The sequence below is a fragment of the Coturnix japonica genome, unplaced genomic scaffold (assembly GCF_054131305.1).
Source record: "Coturnix japonica strain WE unplaced genomic scaffold, WE-NBRP24 Scf100, whole genome shotgun sequence".
NCBI lineage: Eukaryota > Metazoa > Chordata > Aves > Galliformes > Phasianidae > Coturnix > Coturnix japonica.
The window spans coordinates 243,421-265,039 of NW_028189003.1; the positions used below are offsets into that span (position 1 = coordinate 243,421).

The 21,619-nt window shown below is 44.0% G+C and overlaps 1 protein-coding gene across 16 annotated transcripts in view; it reads left to right on the top strand.

Moving 5' to 3' along the window:
* Positions 1-21,619, top strand: part of SUPT16H (SPT16 homolog, facilitates chromatin remodeling subunit) — a 113,240-nt gene that overhangs the window by 23,805 nt on the left and 67,816 nt on the right. For all 16 annotated transcript variants that reach the window (XM_085534807.1, XM_085534803.1, XM_085534809.1 and 13 more), the window contains 7 exons: positions 870-1,042; positions 2,707-2,797; positions 10,519-10,592; positions 13,098-13,195; positions 17,156-17,221; positions 19,279-19,374; positions 20,811-20,926. In XM_085534807.1, coding sequence (XP_085390933.1) covers positions 870-1,042; positions 2,707-2,797; positions 10,519-10,592; positions 13,098-13,195; positions 17,156-17,221; positions 19,279-19,374; positions 20,811-20,926 — 714 coding nt within the window. The remainder of the gene's footprint in view (positions 1-869; positions 1,043-2,706; positions 2,798-10,518; positions 10,593-13,097; positions 13,196-17,155; positions 17,222-19,278; positions 19,375-20,810; positions 20,927-21,619) is intronic.

The following is a 21,619-nucleotide window of genomic DNA, read 5'->3' on the forward strand; positions in this document are numbered from 1 at the left end:
TTCAACGCAAATTGGTGCCAAAAAATGACACTTTTTGGACCCAAAACCCCTCAAAACACCCCAAAGTCCCTCAAACCACCCCAAAATTTCCCCAATTTTGGTCAAAAATGCCACTTTTTGACCCAAACTCCCTCTTTTTTGACCCAAATCAACACCAATCCCATTCTTTCTTGTCGCAAATTGACCCGAACTTCTCTTGTTTTCAATCCAAATTGGTGCCAAAAAATGACACTTTTTTGATCCCAAACCCCTCAAAACACCCCCAAATCCCCCAAACCACCCCAAAATTTCCCCAATTTTGGTCAAAAATGACACTTTTTGACCCAAACTCCCTCTTTTTTGACCCAAATCAGCACCAAACTCATCCTTCTTTGACCCGAATTAGTGCCAAACTTCTCTTGTTTTTGACCCAAAACGGTGCCAAAAAATGACACTTTTTGGACCCAAAACCCCTCAAAACACCCCAAAATCCCCCAAAACACCCCAGAATTTTCCCAATTTTGGTCAAAAATGACACTTTTTGACCCAAACTCCCTCTTTTTTGACCCAAATCAACACCAATCCCATTCTTTCTTGACCCTTACTTCTCTTGTTTTTGACCCAAAACGGTGCCAAAAAATGACACTTTTTTGACCCAAAACCCCTCAAAACACCCCAAAATCCCCCAAAAACTCCCCCAAATTTCCCCAATTTTGGTCAAAAATGCCACTTTTCGACCCAAATACCCCCCAATCCCCCTCTTTAATCCCCCCTCCCCCTTTACCCCCCCATCCCCAACCCTCACCCCTTATCCCCCCCATATCCCCATTTCTATCCCTCCCATCCCCATTTTGGGTTAAAATCCGGCCGTTTTGGGTCCGTTTCCACAGCGACAAGAACCACCTTCACTTTGGGGCCATCACGTGCGCTATGGGGATCCGCTATAAATCCTATTGTTCCAACCTGGTCCGGACCCTCATGGTGGACCCCCCCCAAGAGATGCAGGAACTCTATGGCTTCCTATTGCAGCTGCAGGACGAGATGCTACGACACATGAAACACGGTGGGGACCCTTTTAATTAAGTACCCGCTAATTAATGACCACCCCCCTAATTAGGACCCTAAGACCCTATAGGACCCCCACCCCAAATTTGGGACCCCTACCCCATAAGATCCCATTGCTATGGGGTCCCAAATGTGCCCCCCCCCCCCCATCCTCCCCATTGTGACCACCCCCTAATTAACACCCCCCCCTTTCTAATTAACAGGCCCCTAATTAATGACAACCCCCCTAATTAGGACCCTAAGACCCTATAGGACCCCCACCCCAAATTTGGGACCCCTACCCCATAAGATCCCATTGCTATGGGGTCCCCAATGTGCCCCCCCCCCCCCATCCTCCCCATATCCCCCTTATTTAATATGCACCCCCCCAAATTAATTTGCATCCCCTAATTAACATGGAACCACCTAATTAATGACCCCCTCCTAATTAGCGACCACCCCCCTAATTAAGACCTTCCCATCCCTGTGTGATTCCCCTACTCCAAATTAGGGACCCCTGCCCTCATTAATTAATTAATTAATGGCTGGTTAACTAATGACAAGTTAATGATTAATTAACAGCTAATTAATGATTGGTTAATGATTAATTAGTGATTAATTAAGGACTAATGATTATTCACTGGTTGATTAGTGTCTATTAGCGCCTCATTAAGTGCCAGTTAATGAGTCATTATAGACTAATTAATGAATGTATAGTGATTGGCTTATTATTGGCTAATTAGCATCTGATTTGCATATTAGCATCTAATTAAGGTCTAATCACTCCTGACTGGCTGTTAATGTCTATTAATGCCTCATCAACTCCCAAATAATGACTAATTATGACATTAATAATGAACTAATTAACGACTAATGGTCAACGATATGCTAATTAGCATCTGTTTAGCATCTAATTAGCATCCAATTAATTATTCAGAGTCTGATTAACAATTATTCACTGGTTTATTAGTGGCTATTAATGTCTCATTAACGATTCATTACTTACAAACTGAAGACTAATGGTCAATGATTACATTTTGCATATAATCTGCATATAATCTGCATATAATTTGCATATAATCTGCATATAATTTGAATATATCCAGTGGTGGATGGATGATTAGTGTCTATTAATGGCATCTAATTAGCAATAATTAGAGGCTAATTAAGGACTAATAACTATTCGTCGACTGATTAATGCCCAGTAATGTATCATTAACAACCAATTAATTAATGACTAATTATTGACTAATTAATTACTAATGAAGTTCTAATGGGTAACAAGTGACTGCTTGTCATCCGTTTTGCATTTAATTTGCATCTGATTTGCATATAATTTGCATGTAATTAAGGTCACCTGACTATTGACAGGCAGATAGATGATGTGCATTAGTACCTCATTAACATCCAATTAATGACTAATTAATGACTAATCAAGGACTATTGTTTAAGAAACGACAGCTTAACATCTAATTTGCATATTATTTACATCTAATTTGCATCTAATTAGCATCTAATTGATGGCTGATTAGTGTCTATTGATGCTTCATTACCGATCCACTCATTACTAATTGCAAACTAATTAATAACTAACAGTTAATGACATGCTAATTAGCATCTGGTTTGCATCTGATTTGCATCTAATTATCATCTAATTAGCGTCTAATTTGCATTGTTAATTAGGGACGCGGCTATGCGACGTTTACAACGCGGTGATGGACGCGGTGAGGAAACAGAAACCGGAACTGCTGGGCAAGATCACCAAGAATTTGGGGTAAATTCCAGCGATTTTGGGGTTTTTTCGGTCATTTTTGGGTTTTTGGGGTTTTTTAGGGTCGTTTAATGGGATTTTTGGGGTCATTTTGGGGGATTTTGGGTCATTTTGGGGTCTTTTTTGGGGGATTTTGGGTCATTTTTGGGGGGGATTTGGGTCGTTTTGGGGCTAATTTTGGGTCTTTTTTGTGGTAATTGTGGTCATTTTTGGGGTAATTTAGGGCTTTTTGGGTCATTTTTGGGGTTTTGGGGTTTTTTAGGGTCGTTTAATGGGATTTTTGGGGTTATTTTAGGGGATTTTTGGTCATTTTGGGGTGATTTTGGGTGATTTTTGTGAGGATTTGGGGTAATTTTGGGTCGTTCTGGGACTCATTTTTGGGGTAAATTCCAGACATTTTGAGGTTTTTTGGGGCCATTTTTGGGTTTTTGGGGTTTTTTAGGGTCGTTTGATGGGATTTTTGGGGTTATTTTATGGGATTTTGGGTCATTTTGGGGTCATTTTTGTGGCTTTTTTGCGGGATTTTAGGTCACTTTTGGGGGTGATTTTGGGGAGGTTTGGGGTTATTTTTGGGGTAAATTCCGGCCATTTTGGGGTTTTTTGGGTCATTTTTTAGGGTTTTGGGGTTTTTTAGGGTCGTTTGATGGGATTTTTGGGGTCATTTAATGGGATTTTGGGTCGTTTTGGGGTGATTTTAGGGTCATTTTTAGGGGATTTGGGGACTTTTTGGGGGTAATTTTGGGTTGATTTTTGGGGGGTTTCAATTCTTTTTTGGGTTAATTTTGGGGTTTTTTGGGGTATTTTGGGTTTTTGGGGTGGTTTGATGGGATTTTTGGGGTCATTTTGGGGGATTTTGGGTCATTTTTGGGGGGATTTGGGGGTAAGTTTGGGTCGTTTTCGAGGATGTTTTGTGTTATTTTTGCGGTAAATTCCAGCGATTTTGGGGTTTTTTGGGGCCATTTTGGGGTTTTTGGGGTTTTTTAGGGTCGTTTAATGGGATTTTTGGGGTTATTTTGGGTGATTTTGGGTCATTTTGGGGTGATTTTCGGGGCTTTTTTGGGTCACTTTTGGGGGGGATTTTGAGGTAATTTTGGGTTGATTTTGTGGTAATTTGGGTCATTTTGGGGGGTAATTTTGGGGTTTTTTGGGGGTATTTTGGGTTTTTGGGGTTTTTTAGGGTCATTTGATAAGATTTTTGGGGTTATTTTATGGGGTTTTGGGTCATTTTGGGGTCTTTTTTTGGGGGATTTTGGGTCATTTTTGGGGGGATTTGGGGGTAAGTTTGAGTCGTTTTCGAGGATGTTTTGGGTTATTTTTGGGGTAAATTCCGGCCATTTTGGGGTTTTTCGGGTCATTTTTGGGGTTTTGGGGTTTTTTAGGGTCGTTTAATGGGATTTTTGGGGTCATTTTGGGGGATTTTGGGTCATTTTGGGGTCTTTTTTGGGGGATTTTGGGTCATTTTTGGGGGTAAGTTTGGGTCGTTTTTGAGGATGTTTTGGGTTATTTTTGGGGTAAATTCCGGCCATTTTGGGGCTTTTTGGGGGTATTTTTGGGTTTTTGGTGTTTTTTAGGGTCATTTGATGGGATTTTTGGGGTCATTTTAGGGGATTTTGGGTCATTTTGGGGTCTTTTTTGGGGGATTTTGGGTCATTTTTGGGGGGATTTGGGGGTAAGTTTGGGTCGTTTTCGGGCAGGTTTTGGATCATTTTTGGGGTAAATTCCAGCCATTTTGGGGCTTTTTGGGTCATTTTTGGGTTTTTGGGGTTTTTTAGGGTCGTTTGATGGGATTTTTGGGGTTATTTTATGGGATTTTGGGTCATTTTTGGGTCATTTTATGGGATTTTGGGGGCATTTTAGGAGGGGTTTTGGGTCGATTTTGGAGTTGATTTGGGGTTAAATTTTGGGCTTTTTGGGTCATTTTTGGGGCTTTTTTGGGTAATTTTGGGGTTTTTTGGGGTATTTTGGGTTTTTGGGGTGGTTTGATGGGATTTTTGTGGTCATTTTGGGGTTTTTTGGGTCGTTTTGGGGTGATTTTAGGGTAATTTTTGGAGGGATTTTGGTGTATTTTTGGGTTAATTTTGGGTCTTCTTTGTAGTAAGTTTGGTCATTTTTGGCACTTTTTAGGTCGTTTTTGGGATAATTTTGGGGCTTTTGGGGGCCATTTTGGGGTTTTTGGGTCTTTTAGGGTGGTTTGATGGGATTTTTGGGGTCATTTCATGGGATTTTCGTTCATTTTAGTGGGGGATCTCGGTTGATTTTGGGCCATTTTGGGGTTGATTTTGGGGTAAATTTGGGATTTTTTGGGGATCATTTTGGGGTTTTTGGGTTTTTTGGGGTAATTATGGTGGATTTTGGGTAATTTTGGGTCATTTATGGGAGGATTTTGGGGTCTTTTTTGGGGGATTTTGGGTCATTTTTGGGGGGCATTTGGGTCGTATTAGGGGTAATTTTGGGTCTTTTTTGTGGTAATTTTGGTCATTTTTGCGGTAATTTTGGGTAATTTTTGGGTTTTTGGGGTATTTTGGGTTTTTGGGGTGGTTTGATGGGATTTTTGGGGTTATTTTATGGGATTTTTGGTCATTTTGGGGTGATTTTAGGTCATTTTTGTGAGGATTTGGGGTAATTTTGGGTCGTTCTGGGTCTCATTTTTGGGGTAAATTCTGATGATTTGGGGGTTTTTGGGGTCATTTTTTAGGTTTTTGGGGTTTTTTAGGGTCGTTTAATGGGATTTTTGGGGTTATTTTATGGGATTTTGGGTCATTTTGGGGTCTTCTTTGGGGCATTTTGGGTCATTTTTGGGGGGATTTGGGGGTAAGTTTGGGTCGTTTTCGAGGATGTTTTGGGTTATTTTTGGGGTAAATTCCAGCGATTTTGGGGCTTTTTGGGGCCATTTTGAGGTTTTGGGGTTTTTTATGGTCGTTTAATGGGATTTTTGGGGTTATTTTATGGGATTTTGGGTCATTTTGGGGTGATTTTCGGGGATTTTGGGTCATTTTTGCGGGTAAGTTTGGGTCGTTTTCGAGGATGTTTTGGGTTGTTTTTGGGGTAAATTCCAGCGATTTTGGGGTTTTTTGGGGCCATTTTGGGCTTTTTGTGGTTTTTTAGGGTCATTTGATGGGATTTTTGGGGTTATTTTATGGGATTTTGGGTCATTTTGGGGTGATTTTGGGTCATTTTTGTGAGGATTTGGGGTAATTTTGGGTCGTTCTGGGTCTCATTTTTGGGGTAAATTCCAGCAATTTTGGGGTTTTTTTGGGTCCATTTTGAGGTTTTGGGGTTTTTTAGGGTCGTTTAATGGGATTTTTGGGGTTATTTTATGGGATTTTGGGTCGTTTTGGGGTGATTTTAGGGTCATTTTTGGGGGGCATTTGGGTTGTTTTAGGGGTAATTTTGGGTCTTTTTTGTGGTAATTTTGGTCATTTTTGGGGTAATTTTGGGGATTTTTGGGTCATTTTGGGTTTTTGGGGTTTTTTAGGGTCGTTTAATGGGATTTTTGGGGTTATTTTATGGGATTTTGGGTCGTTTTGGGGTGATTTTCGGGGCTTTTTTGGGTCACTTTGAGGGGGGATTTTGAGGTAATTTTGGGTTGATTTTATGGTAATTTTGGTCATTTTTTGGGTAATTTTGGGGATTTTGGGGTCATTTTGGGGTTTTTGGGGTTTTTTAGGGTCATTTGATGGGATTTTTGGGGTTATTTTATGGGATTTTGGGTCATTTTGGGGTCATTTTTGGGGGGGATTTGGGTCGGTTTAGGGGTAATTTTGGGTCTTTTTTGTGGTAATTTTGGTCATTTTTGGGGTAATTTTGGGGCTTTTTGGGTCATTTTTTAGGGTTTTGGGGTTTTTTAGGGTCGTATAATGGGATTTTTGGGGTAATTTTATGGGATTTTGGGTCGTTTTGGGGTCTTTTTTGGGGGATTTTGGGTCATTTTTTGGGGGTTTTGGGGGTAAGTTTGGGTCGTTTTCGAGGATGTTTTGGGTTATTTTTGGGGTAAATTCCAGCCATTTTGGGGTTTTTTGGGGCCATTTTGGGGTTTTGGGGTTTTTTAGGGTCGTTTGATGGGATTTTTGGGGTTATTTTATGGGATTTTGGGTCATTTTGGGGTCTTTTTTGGGGGATTTTGGGTCATTTTTTGGGGGATTTGGGGGTAAGTTTGGGTCGTTTTTGGGCAGGTTTTGGATCATTTTTGGGGTAAATTCCAGCCATTTTGGGGTTTTTTGGGGCCATTTTTGGGGTTTTGGGGTTTTTTAGGGTCGTTTGATGGGATTTTTGGGGTCATTTTAGGGGATTTTGGGTCATTTTGGGTCATTTTGGGTCATTTTTGGGGGGGATTTGGGTCGTTTTAGGGGTAATTTTGGGTCTTTTTTGTGGTAATTTTGGTCATTTTTGGGGTAATTTTGGGGCTTTTTGGGTCATTTTGGGGTTTTTGGGGTTTTTTAGGGTCATTTGATGGGATTTTTGGGGTTATTTTGGGGGGTTTTGGGTCATTTTGGGGTCTTTTTTGGGGGATTTTGGGTCATTTTTGGGGGGATTTGGGGGTAAGTTTGGGTCGTTTTCGGGCAGGTTTTAGATCATTTTTGGGGTAAATTCCAGCGATTTTGGGGTTTTTTGGGGCCATTTTGGGGTTTTGGGGTTTTTTAGGGTGGTTTGATGGGATTTTTGGGGTTATTTAATGGGATTTTGGGTCATTTTGGGGTGATTTTAGGGTCGTTTTTGTGGGGGATTTGGGTCGTTTTAGGGGTAATTTTGGGTCTTTTTTGGGGTAATTTTCGTCATTTTTGGGGTAATTTTGGGGATTTTTGGGTCATTTTGGGGTTTTTGGGGTTTTTTAGGGTCGTTTAATGGGATTTTTGGGGTTATTTTATGGGATTTTGGGTCATTTTGGGGTGATTTTGGGTCATTTTTGTGAGGATTTGGGGTAATTTTGGGTCGTTCTGGGTCTCATTTTTGGGGTAAATTCCAGCAATTTTGGGGTTTTTTGGGGCCATTTTGGGGTTTTGGGGTTTTTTAGGGTCATTTGATGGGATTTTTGGGGTCATTTTGGGGGATTTTGGGTCATTTTGGGGTCTTTTTTGGGGGATTTTGGGTCATTTTTGGGGGGATTTGGGGGTAAGTTTGGGTCGTTTTCGAGGATGTTTTGCATTATTTTTGGGGTAAATTCTGGCCATTTTGGGGCTTTTTTGGGGCCATTTTGGGGTTTTGGGGTTTTTTAGGGTCGTTGATGGGATTTTTGGGGTCATTTTAGGGGATTTTGGGTCATTTTGGGGTGATTTTCGGGGCTTTTTTGGGTCACTTTGAGGGGGGATTTTGAGGTAATTTTGGGTTTATCTTGTGGTAATTTGGGGTCATTTTTTGGGGTCATTTTTGGGTTTTTTGGGGTATTTTGAGGTTTTGGGGTATTTTAGGGTCATTTGATGGGATTTTTGGGGTTATTTTATGGGATTTTGGGTCATTTTGGGGTCTTTTTTGGGGGATTTTGGGGGAAATTTGGGTTGATTTGGGGGTAAATTTGGGTCATTTTGGGGGGTTTTGATTCTTTTTTGGGTTAATTTTGGGTAATTTTGGGGTTTTTGGGTCTTTTTGGGGTTTTTTAGGGTCGTTTGATGGGATTTTTGGGGTCATTTTATGGGATTTTTGGTCATTTTTGGGTCATTTTATGGGATTTTGGGGTCATTTTTGGAAGGGTTTTGGGTCGATTTTGGAGTTGATTTGGGGTAAATTTGGGGCTTTTTGGGTCATTTTTGGGGCTTTTTTGGGTAATTTTCGGGTTTTTTTGGGGTATTTTGGGTTTTTGGGGTGGTTTGATGGGATTTTTGGGGTCATTTTGGGGGATTTTGGGTCATTTTGGGGTCTTTTTTGGGGGATTTTGGGTCATTTTGGGGTCTTTTTTGGGGGTAAGTTTGGGTCGTTTTCGAGGATGTTTTGGGTTATTTTTGGGGTAAATTCCGGCCATTTTGGGGCTTTTTGGGGCCATTTTGGGGTTTTGGGGTTTTTTAGGGTCGTTTAATGGGATTTTTGGGGTCATTTTGGGGGATTTTGGGTCATTTTTGGGTCATTTTATGGGATTTTGGGGGCATTTTAGGAGGGGTTTTGGGTCGATTTTGGAGTTGATTTGGGGTTAAATTTGGGGCTTTTTGGGTCATTTTGGGGCTTTGGGTAATTTTGGGTTTTTTGGGTGGTTTGATGGGATTTTTGGGGTTATTTTATGGGATTTTGGGTCATTTTGGGGTGATTTGGGGTCATTTTTGGGGGATTTGGGGTCACTTTGAGGGGGGATTTTGAGGTAATTTTGGGTTGATTTTGTGGTAATTTGGGTCATTTTGGGGGTTAATTTTGGGGTTTTTGGGGGTATTTTGGGTTTTTGGGGTTTTTTAGGGTCGTTTGATGGGATTTTTGGGGTCATTTTGGGGGATTTTGGGTCATTTTTGGGTCATTTTATGGAATTTTGGGGGCATTTTAGGAGGGGTTTTGGGTCGATTTTGGAGTTGATTTGGGGTTAAATTTGGGGCTTTTTGGGTCATTTTTGGGGCTTTTTTGGGTAATTTTGGGGTTTTTTGGGGGTATTTTGGGTGGTTTGATGGGATTTTTGGGGTTATTTAATGGGATTTGGGGTCGTTTTGGGGTGATTTTAGGGTCATTTTTGGGAGGGATTTTGTCGTATTTTTGGGTTAATTTTGGGTCTATTTTGCGGTAATTTTGGTTATTTTTGGGACTTTTTAGGTCGTTTTTGGGGAAATTTTGGGGCTTTTTGGGGCCATTTTGGGGTTTTTGGTTTTTTTAGGGTCATTTGATGGTATTTTTGGGGTCATTTCATGGGATTTTCGTTCATTTTATTGGGGATTTGGGTCGATTTTAGGCCATTTTGGGGTTGATTTTGGGGTAATTTTGGGATTTTTTGGGGATCATTTTGGAGTTTTTGGGTGTTTTGGGGTAATTATGGTGGATTTTGGGTCATTTTGGGTCATTTATGGGATGATTTTGGGGTCTTTTTTGGGGGATTTTGGGTCATTTTTTGGGGTAGTTGAGGGTAAGTTTGGGTCGTTTTCGGGCAGGTTTTGAGTCATTTTTGGGGTAAATTCTGATGATTTGGGGTTTTTTGGGGTATTTTGAGGTTTTTGGGTCATTTTTGGGAGATTTTGGGTTGATTTTAGGTCATTTTTGAGGTAATTTTGGGTGTTTTTGGGGTTTTGGGTCATTTTGGGGTCATTTTATGGGATTTGGGGGCTTTTTGGGGTCATTTTTGGGGCTTTTTTGGGGGATTTTGGGTCACTTTTTGGAGTGATTTGGGGTCGATTTTAAGTCATTTTGCGGGACATTTTTATGGGATTTTGGGCTTATTTTGGGTCAATTTAATGGGATTTTGGCTGATTTTGGGGTCATTTTGGGTCAATTTAATGGGATTTTGGCTGATTTTGGGCTCAATTTGGGTCAATTTAATGGGATTTTGGCTCATTTTGGGCTCATTTTGGGTCAATTTAATGGGATTTTGGCTCATTTTGGGGTCATTTTGGGTCAATTTAATAGGATTTTGGGTCAATTTAATGGGCTCATTTTGGGTGAATTTAATGGGATTTTGGCTCATTTTGGGCTCATTTTGGGTCAATTTAATGGGATTTTGGCTCATTTTGGGTCAATTTAATGGGATTTTGGCTCTTTTTGGGCTCATTTTGGGTCAATTTAATGGGATTTTGGCTCATTTTGGGGTATTTTCGTTACTCCCATAGGTTTGCAATGGGCATTGAATTCCGGGAGGGCTCCTTGGTCATCAATAGCAAAAACCAGCATCGCCTTAAGAAGGGTAAGAAGACCCCCCCCAAATTAGGGACCCCCCCCAAATTAGGGACCCCCACCCCAAATAAGGGACCCCCCCCATATAATGGACCCCCCCCATATATTGAGACCCCCCCCCATATATAGGGACCCCCCCCATATCAAAGACCCCCCCCATATATTGGGACCCCCCCCCATATATAGGGACCCCCCCCCCCATATATAGGGACCCCCCCCAAAATCAAAGACCCCCCCCATATATTGGGACCCCCCCCCCCATATATAGGGACGCCCCCCAAATTACGGACCCCCCTTATTTAAAGAGACCCCCCCCATATATTGAGGCCCCTCCCCATATATAGGGACCCCCCCCCCATATATAGAGACCCCCCCCATATATAGGGACCCCCCCCATATAAGAGACCCCCCCCATATAAGGGACCCCCCCCCATTTAATGAGACCCCCCTCATATATTGAGGCCCCTCCCCATATATAGGGACCCCCACCCCATATAGTGACCCCCCCCCAAATTTGGGACCCCCCCCATTTCATGAGACCCCCCCCCATATATAGGGACCCCCCCCCCTCCATATATAGGGACCCCCCCCCCATATAATGGACCCCCTCCATTTAATGGAACCCCCCCATATATTGGGACCCCCCACCCCCATATATAGGGACCCCCCCCAAATTAGGGACCCCCCCCATTTAATGGGACTCCCCCCATTTAATAGGACCCCCCCCATTTAATGAGACCCCCCCCCATATATGGGACCCTACCCCATATATATTAAGACCCCTCCCCATTTCAAAGACCCCCCCCCATATATTGGGACCCCCTCCATATAAAAGACCCCCCCCCATATAATGAGACCCCTCCCACATTTTGGGACCCCCCCCATATATTGGGACCCCCCCCCAAATTAGGGACCCCCCCCATATATTGGGACCCCCCCATATATTGAGACCCCTCCCCATATATAGAGACCCCCCATCATATAAGAGACCCCCCCCATATAAGGGAACCCCTCCCAATATTAGAGACCCTCCCCCATTTAATGCCCCCACTCCCCCCATTTAGTGTGCCCCCCCCATAGAGTGGACCCCCCCCATACATTGGGACCCCCCCATATATTGAGACTCCCCCCATTTAATAAGACCCCCCCCATATTTAATAGGACCCCCCCATATATTAAGACCCCCACCCATTTAATAGGATCCTCGCCATATATTGGGACCCCCCCCCATATAAAAGACCCCCCCCATATATTGAGTCCCCTCCCCATATATTGAGACCCCTCCCCATATATTAGGACCCCTCCCATTTAATGAGACCCCCCCCATATAAGGGACCCCCGCCCCCATTTAATAGGACCCCCCCCATATTTAATAGGACCCCCCCCATATCTAAGACCCCCCCCATTTATTAAGACCCCTCGTCATATCAGAGACCCCTCCCCATATATTGAGACCCACCTATATTTAATAGGACCCCCCCATATTTAATACCTCCCCCCCATTTAATAGCCCCCTCCCATATTTAATAGTACCCCCCCCATATAATGAGACCCCTCCCATATATTGAGACCCCTCCCCTTATATTGAGACCACCCCCATATTTAATAGGACCCCCCCCATGTATTAAGACCCCTCCCCATATCAAAGACCCCCCCCATTTAATGAGACCCCCCCCCTATTTAATAGGACCCCCCCATATATTAAGACCCCCACCCATTTAATAGGATCCTCGCCATATATGGGACCACCCCCCCCCCAATTCAGAGACCCCCCTTCTATTTAATGGGACCACCCCAATATATTGAGACCCCCCCCATTTAATAGGACCCTCCCCATATCAAAGACCCCCCCCCCCCCATATCAGAGACCCCCCCTCTATTTAATGGGACCCCCCCCCATAGCAAAGACCCCCACCCATTTAATAGAACCCCCCCCATAACGAAGACCCCCCCCCATATAATGAGACCCCCCCCCCATATATTGAGACCCCCACCCATTTAATAGGACCCCCCCCCAATATAATGGACTCCCCCCTCATCTATTGGGAACCCCTATATAAAAGATCCCTCCCCCCATATTAGAGACCCCTCCCCATATATTGGGACCCCCCCCATTTAATAGGACCCCCCCCCATATCAAAGACCCCCCCTTCATATAATGGACCCCCTCCGCATTTAATGAGACCCCCCCATTAATATCCCCCCCCCCATTAGAGACCCCTCCCCATATATAGGACCCCCCCCATATAATGAGACCCCCCCCATATTTAATAGGAACCCCCCCTATTTAATAGGACCCTCCCCATATAATGAGACCCCCCCTCAATTAATAGGACCTCCCCCCATATATGGGGACCCCTCCATATTAGAGACCCCTCCCCATATATGGAACCCCCCCCCATTTAATAGGACCCCCCCCCCATTAACAGAGACCCCTCCCCATATATAGGACCCCCCCCATATAATGAGACCCCCCCCATATTTAACAGCCCCCCCCCCCCCCATATATCTATAGGGATGGTGTTCAGCGTCAACGTGGGCCTATCAGAGCTCAGCTCCAGGGAGGGCCGGCCCTACGCCATCTTCATCGGGGACACCGTATTGGTCGAGGAGGTGGGCGGGGCTACGGGGGCGGCCAATGGGGTTACGGGGGGGGCGGGGATAAGGGGGGGAGGGAGCCAATGGGGTTACAGAGGGGGTGGGGCTAAAGAAGGGGGCGGGGCTAAACGGGGAGCCAATGGGGTTATAGAGAGGGCGGGGCAATAGGAGGGGGAGGGGCTACAATGGGGAGCCAATGGGGTTACAGAGGGGGCGGGGCTATAGAAGGGGGCGGGGCTAAATGGGGAGCCAATGGGGTTACAGAGGGGGCGGGGCTACTGTATAGGGCCATTATAGGGCCAATATAGGGTCATAATAGGGCCGCAGTTATATGGGGCCATATAGAGCTCTTATGGGGCCATTATAGGGCCAATATAGGGTCATAATAGGGCCGCAGTTATATGGGGCCATATAGAGCTCTTATGGGGCCATTATAGGGCCGATATAGGGTCGTTATAGGGTCCTAATAGGGCCATAGTTATATGGGGTGGTTATAGGGCCCATATAGGGCCATTATAGGGTCGTTATAGGGTCCTAATAGGGCCGCAGTTATATGGGGTGGTTATAGGGCCAATATAGGGTTGTTATAGGGCCAATATAGGGCCAATATAGGGCCAGAGTTTTATAGGGCCATTATAGGGTCATTGTAGGGCCGTAATAGGGCCAATATAGGGTCGTTATAGGGTTGTTATAGGGCCAGTATAGGACCAATATAGGGCCATATTTGTATAGGGCCATTATAGGGTCGTTATAGGGCCAATATAGGGTCCTAATGGGGCCACAGTTATATGGGGCCATTGTAGGGTCGTTATAGGGCCGTAATAGGACCAATATAGGGTCGTAGTTATATAGGGCCATTATAGGGTCGTTATAGGGCCGTAACAGGACCAATATAGGGCCATAGTTGTATGGGGCCATTATAGAGTCGTTATAGGGCCAATATAGGGCCATAGTTGTATAGGGCCATAATAGGGCTGTAATAGGGCCGCTATAGGGTTTTATGGCCCCACATAATAGGGCCGCTATAGGGTTTTATGGCCCCCATATAATAGGGCCGCTATAGGGTTTTATGGCCCCATATAATAGGGCCGCTATAGGGTTTTATAGCCCCCATATAATAGGGCCGCTATAGGGTTTTATGGCCCCCATATAATAGGGCCGCTATAGGGTTTTATGGCCCCATATAATAGGGCCGCTATAGGGTTTTATGGCCCCCATATAATAGGGCCGCTATAGGGTTTTATGGCCCCCATATAATAGGGCCGCTATAGGGTTTTATGGCCCCATATAATAGGGCCGCTATAGGGTTTTATGGCCCCCATATAATAGGGCCGCTATAGGGTTCTATGGCCCCATATAATAGGGCCGCTATAGGGTTTTATGGCCCCCATATAATAGGGCCGCTATAGGGTTCTATGGCCCCCATATAATAGGGCCGCTATAGGGTTTTATGGCCCCCATATAATAGGGCCGCTATAGGGTTTTATGGCCCCATATAATAGGGCCGCTATAGGGTTTTATGGCCCCATATAATAGGGCCGCTATAGGGTTTTATGGCCCCATATATAGGGCCGCTATAGGGTTTTATGGCCCCATATAATAGGGCCGCTATAGGGTTTTATATAGGGCCGCTATAGGGTTTTATGGCCCCATATAATAGGGCCGCTATAGGGTTTTATATAGGGCCGCTATAGGGTTTTATGGCCCCATATAATAGGGCCGCTATAGGGTTTTATGGCCCCATATAATAGGGCCGCTATAGGGTTTTATATAGGGCCGCTATAGGGTTTTATGGCCCCATATAATAGGGCCGCTATAGGGTTTTATATAGGGCCGCTATAGGGTTTTATGGCCCCATATAATAGGGCCGCTATAGGGTTTTATGGCCCCATATAATAGGGCCGCTATAGGGTTTTATGGCCCCATATAATAGGGCCGCTATAGGGTTTTATGGCCCCATATAATAGGGCCGCTATAGGGTTTTATGGCCCCCATATAATAGGGCCGCTATAGGGTTTTATGGCCCCCATATAATAGGGCCGCTATAGGGTTTTATGGCCCCCATATAATAGGGCCGCTATAGGGTTTTATGGCCCCCATATAATAGGGCCGCTATAGGGTTTTATGGCCCCCATATAATAGGGCCGCTATAGGGTTTTATGGCCCTATATAATAGGGCCGCTATAGGGTTTTATGGCCCCCATATAATAGGGCCGCTATAGGGTTTTATGGCCCCCATATAATAGGGCCGCTATAGGGTTCTATGGCCCCCATATAATAGGGCCGCTATAGGGTTTTATGGCCCCCATATAATAGGGCCGCTATAGGGTTTTATGGCCCCATATAATAGGGCCGCTATAGGGTTTTATGGCCCCCATATAATAGGGCCGCTATAGGGTTTTATGGCCCCCATATAATAGGGCCGCTATAGGGTTTTATGGCCCCCATATAATAGGGCCGCTATAGGGTTTTATGGCCCCCATATAATAGGGCCGCTATAGGGTTTTATGGCCCCATATAATAGGGCCGCTATAGGGTTTTATGGCCCCCATATAATAGGGCCGCTATAGGGTTTTATGGCCCCCATATAATAGGGCTGCTATAGGGTTTTATGGCCCCATATAATAGGGCCGCTATAGGGTTCTATGGCCCCCATATAATAGGGCCGCTATAGGGTTTTATGGCCCCATATAATAGGGCCGCTATAGGGTTCTATGGCCCTATATAATAGGGCCGCTATAGGGTTTTATGGCCCCATATAATAGGGCCGCTATAGGGTTTTATGGCCCCCATATAATAGGGCCGCTATAGGGTTCTATGGCCCCATATAATAGGGCCGCTATAGGGTTTTATGGCCCCCATATAATAGGGCCGCTATAGGGTTTTATGGCCCCATATAATAGGGCCGCTATAGGGTTTTATGGCCCCCATCCATATAATAGGGCCGCTATAGGGTTTTATTTCCCCATATAATAGGGCCGCTATAGGGTTCTATGGCCCCCATATAATAGGGCCGCTATAGGGTTCTATGGCCCCATATAATAGGGCCGCTATAGGGTTTTATGGCCCCCATATAATAGGGCCGCTATAGGGTTCTATGGCCCCCATATAATAGGGCCGCTATAGGGTTTTATAGGGCCGCTATAGGGTTTTATGGCCCCATATAATAGGGCCGCTATAGGGTTTTATAGGGCCGCTATGGGGTTTTATGGCCCCCATATAATAGGGCCGCTATAGGGTTTTATAGGGCCGCTATAGGGTTTTATGGCCCCATATAATAGGGCCGCTATAGGGTTTTATGGCCCCATATAATAGGGCCGCTATAGGGTTTTATGGCCCCCATATAATAGGGCCGCTATGGGGTTTTATGGCCCCGTATAATAGGGCCGCTATAGGGTTTTATAGGGCCGCTATAGGGTTTTATGGCCCCCATATAATAGGGCTGCTATAGGGTTTTATGGCCCCATATAATAGGGCCGCTATAGGGTTTTATGGCCCCATATAATAGGGCCGCTATAGGGTTTTATGGCCCCCATATAATAGGGCCGCTATAGGGTTTTATGGCCCCCATATAATAGGGCCGCTATAGGGTTTTATGGCCCTATATAATAGGGCCGCTATAGGGTTTTATGGCCCCATATAATAGGGCCGCTATAGGGTTTTATGGCCCCATATTATAGGGCCGCTATAGGGTTTTATGACCCCCATATAATAGGGCCGCTATAGGGTTTTATGGCCCCATATAATAGGGACGCTATAGGGTTTTATGGCCCCATATAATAGGGCCGCTATAGGGTTTTATGGCCCCCATATAATAGGGCCGCTATAGGGTTTTATGGCCCCATATAATAGGGCCGCTATAGGGTTTTATGGCCCCATATAATAGGGCCGCTATAGGGTTTTATATAGGGCCGCTATAGGGTTTTATGGCCCCCATATAATAGGGCCGCTATGGGGTTTTATGGCCCCATATAGGACGGCCCCGCGGTGCTGTTGACGGCGGTGAAGAAGAAGGTGAAGAACGTCGGCATCTTCCTGAAGGTGATTTTGGGGCAAAAAATGGCATTTTTGGGCAATTTTAGGGTGGGAATGAAAAGGTTTGGGTGTAAGTTGGGGGATATGAAGACTTTTTGGGGCTAAAATGGCTCTTTTTGGGTCAAAATTGGGTCAAAAATGGCACTTTTTGGGTCAAAATTGGGTCAAAAATGGCTCTTTTTGGATCAAAATTGGGTCAAAAATGGCTCTTTTTGGGTCAAAATTGGGTTGAAAATTGCTCTTTTTGGTACAAAATGGCACTTTTTAGGGCCAAAATTTGGTTGAAAATGGCTCTTTTTGGGTCAAAATTGGGTTGAAAATGACTCTTTTGGGGTCAAAAATGGCTCTTTTTGGATCAAAAATGGGTTGAAAATGGCTGTTTTTGGGTCAAAATTGGGTTGAAAATTGCTCGTTTTCGTTCAAAATGTCACTTTTTAGGGCCAAAATTGGGTTGAAAATGGCTATTTTGGGGTCAAAATTGGGTTGAAAATTGCTTTTTTGGGTCCAAAATGGCACTTTTTGGGGCCAAAATAGGGTTGAAAATGGCTAATTTTGGGTCAAATTTGGGTCAAAAATTGCTCTTTTTGGGTCAAAATGGCTCTTCTTGGATTGAAATTGGGTTGAAAACTGCACTTTTTGGGTCAAAATGGCCCTTTTTGGATAAAAATTGGGTCCAAAATAGCACTTTTTCGGGCCAAAAATGGGTCAAAAATGGCACTTTTTGGGTCAAAATTGGGTCAAAAATGGCTCTTTTTGGATCAAAATTGGGTCGAAAATGGTGCTTTTTGGATCAAAAATGGCTTAATGGGTCAAAATTGAGTTGAAAATGGCTCTTTTTGGGTCAAAATTGGGTTGAAAATGGGTCTTTTTGGGTCAGAATGGTTCTTTTTGGATAAAAATTGGGTCAAAAATGGCACTTTTTAGGGCCAAAATAGGGTTGAAAATGGCTCTTTTTGGGTCAAAATTGGGCTGAAAATTTCTCTTTTTCATTCAAAATGTCACTTTTTAGGGCCAAAATTGGGTTGAAAATGGCTCTTTTTGGGTCAAAATTGGGTTGAAAATTGCTTTTTTGGGTCCAAAATGGCACTTTTTGGGGCCAAAATAGGGTTGAAAATGGCTAATTTTGGGTGAAAATTGGGCTGAAAATTTCTCTTTTTCGTTCAAAATGTCACTTTTTAGGGCCAAAATTGGGTTGAAAATGGCTATTTTTGGGTCAAAATTGGGTTGAAAATGACTCTTTTGGGGTCAAAAATGGCTCTTTTGGGATCAAAAATGAGTTGAAAATGGCTGTTTTGGGGTCAAAAATGGCTATTTTGGGTCAAAATTGGGTTGAAAATTGCTCGTTTTCGTTCAAAATGTCACCTTTTAGGGCCAAAATTGGGTTGAAAATGGCTATTTTTGGGTCAAAAGTGGGCTGAAAATTTCTCTTTTTCGTTCAAAATGTCACTTTTTAGGGCCAAAATTGGGTTGAAAATGGCTCTTTTTGGGTCAAAATTGAGTCAAAAATGGCTCTTTTTGGGTGAAAATGGCTCTTCTTGGATTGAAATTGGGTCGAAAATGGCACTTTTTGGGTCAAAATTGGGTTGAAAATGGCTCTTTTTGGAGTCAAAATTAGGTCAAAAATGGCATTTTAGGGCCAAAGTTGGGTCCAGAAAGTCTCTTTTTGGGTCAAAAATGGCACTTTTTGGCCTAAATTTATGTCAAAATTCCCTTTTTGGGGTCAAAATTTCCCCCTTTTTGGGTCAAAAATGGCACTTTTTGGCCTAAATTTATCTCAAAATTCCCTTTTTGAGGTCCAAATTTCCCTTTTTTGGGTCAAAAATGACACTTTTTGGTCCAAATTATCTCAGAATTCCCTTTTTTGGAGTCAAAATTTCCCCATTTTTGGGTCAAAAATGGCTTTTTTTGGGTAAAAGCCTCCCCACTTTCCCCCTCCGAATTAGGCCAATTCCCATATAAAACCCACCAAAATCGGGGCCAAAAATTGGGATTTCAGTTCAGAAACCCCCAAAAAAGTCAATTTTGGGGTCGGATTTGCCCAAAATCGCTGTTTTTTGCCCCAGAATGAAGACGAAGAGGAGGAGGAGGAAGAAAAGGACGAGGCCGAAGATCTGTTGGGCCGCAGCTCCAGGGCGGCTCTGCTGACAGAACGGACGCGGGTAGGCCTCAATTTTGGGGTGAAATCTGATGATTTTGGAGCTTTTGGGGGGATTTAGGGGCATTTTGAGTATTTTGGGTCGTTTTAGGGTCAATTTTGGGGTAGTTTGGGGGTATTTTGGGGTGTTTTTGGGGGTATTTTGGGGTCGTTTTTGAGGGGTTTGGGGGCGTTTTTGGCGTCATTTTGAGGGAGTATTTTGGGTCAGATTGAGGGGAATGTGGGTCATTTTGGGGTGAATTTTGGGGATTTTGGGTCGATTTGGAGTCATCCTAGTCATTTTTGAGAGGTTTTGGGGCATTTTAGGGTGTTTTGGGGTCAGTTTTGGGGTAGTTTTGGGGTAATTTGGGGGGAAATTGGGGTGGTTTTGGGGTGTTTTTGGGGGGAATTTGGAGCATTTTAGGGGTGATTTTGTGGGGGATTTTGGGTCAATTTAAGGGGAATTTGGGGGATTTTGGGGTGGTATTTCAGGCCATTTCTATGTGATTTTGGGCCATTTCTATGCGATTTTGGTTCATTTTGGGTGTAAATTGCCCTTAGAACGAGCTGACGGCGGAGAAGTGCTGCACATATTAATGGAATCACCTGTCATTTTAATGGGATTTGGGCCATTTTTATGGGACTTTCCCTCATTTAATGGTATTTTGGGCCATTTGTATGTGATTTTGGGTCATATTTATGCAATTTTGGTTCATTTTGGGTGTAAATTTGCCCTTAGAACGAGCTGACGGCGGAGGAGAAGCGCCGTGCTCATTAATGAAATCACCCGTCATTTTTATGGGATTTGGGCCATTTTTATGGAATTTTTGTTCACTTAATGGTATTTCAGGCTATTCTGAAGGCATTTTGGGTCATATTTATGCGATTTTGGTTCATTTTGGGTGTAAATTTGCCTTTAGAACGAGCTGACGGCGGAGGAGAAGCGCCGCGCTCATTAATAGAATCACCTGTCATTTTTATGGGATTTGGGCCATTTTTATGGGATTTTCGTTCATTTAACATTATTTTGGGTCATTTTAATGGTATTTTGGGTCATTTTAATGGCATTTTGGTTCATTTTGGGTGTAAATTTGCCCTCAGAACGAGCTGATGGCGGAGGAGAAGCGCCGCACACATTAATGGAATCACCTGTCATTTTTATGGGATTTGGGCCATTTTTATGGGATTTTGGCTCATTTAATGGTATTTTGGGTTATTTTAATGGTATTTTGGGTCATATTTATGCAATTTTGGTTCATTTTGGGTGTAAATTGCCCTTAGAACGAGCTGACGGCGGAGGAGAAGCACCACGCTCATTAACGGAATCACCTGTCATTTTAATGGGATTTGGGCCATTTTTATGGGACTTTCGCTCATTTAATGATATTTTGGGTCACTTTAAAGGCATTTTGGGTCATTTTAATGGTATTTTGGTTCATTTTGGGTGTAATTTGGCCTTAGAATGAGCTGACGGCGGAGGAGAAGCGCCGCGCTCACCAGAAGGAGCTGGCGACGCAGCTGAACGAGGAGGCGCGACGGCGGCTGACGGAGCAGAAGGGCGAGCAGCAGATACAGAAGTAACCAAAAATGGGGCTTTTTGGGGCTTTTTGGGCGGATTTGGGGCTTTTTGGAGTGGATTTTGGGGCTTTTTGGGGTCTTTCGAGGTCAGAAAGGGGGTTTTGGGGGGGAATTTGGGGTCATTTTAGGGGCTATTTGGGGTGGATTTGGGGTTATTTTGAGGGGGGGATTTGGGTCATTTGGGGGGGATTTTGGGTCATTTTGGGGGGATTTGGGTCATTTTGGGGGAATTTGGGGCTTTTTGGGCAGATTTGGGGATTTTGGGGCAGATTTGTGGCTTTTTGGGGTCTTTTGGGGGGAATTTGGGGTCATTTTGAGATCTTTTGGGGCATTTTTGGGATGGTTTTGGAGTGGTTTGATGGGATTTGGGGTCATTTTTGGGTGGTTTTGGGTTCATTTTAGGGTGGATTTGGGGCTTTTTGGGCCGATTTGGGGCTTTTTGGAGTAGATTTTGGGGCTTTTTGGGGTCTTTTGGGGTCAGAAAGGGGGATTTTTGGGGGGAATTTGGGGTCATTTTGGGGGGAAATTGGGGTTTTTCAAGGGGGGATTTAGGGCTTTTTGGGGTGGTTTTGGGGTCTTTTGGGGTGATTTTGGGTGGTTTTGGGTTCATTTTAGGGTGGATTTGGGGCTTTTTGGGCAGATTTGGTGATTTTTGGGGTGGATTTTGGGACTTTTTGGGGTCTTTTGGGGGT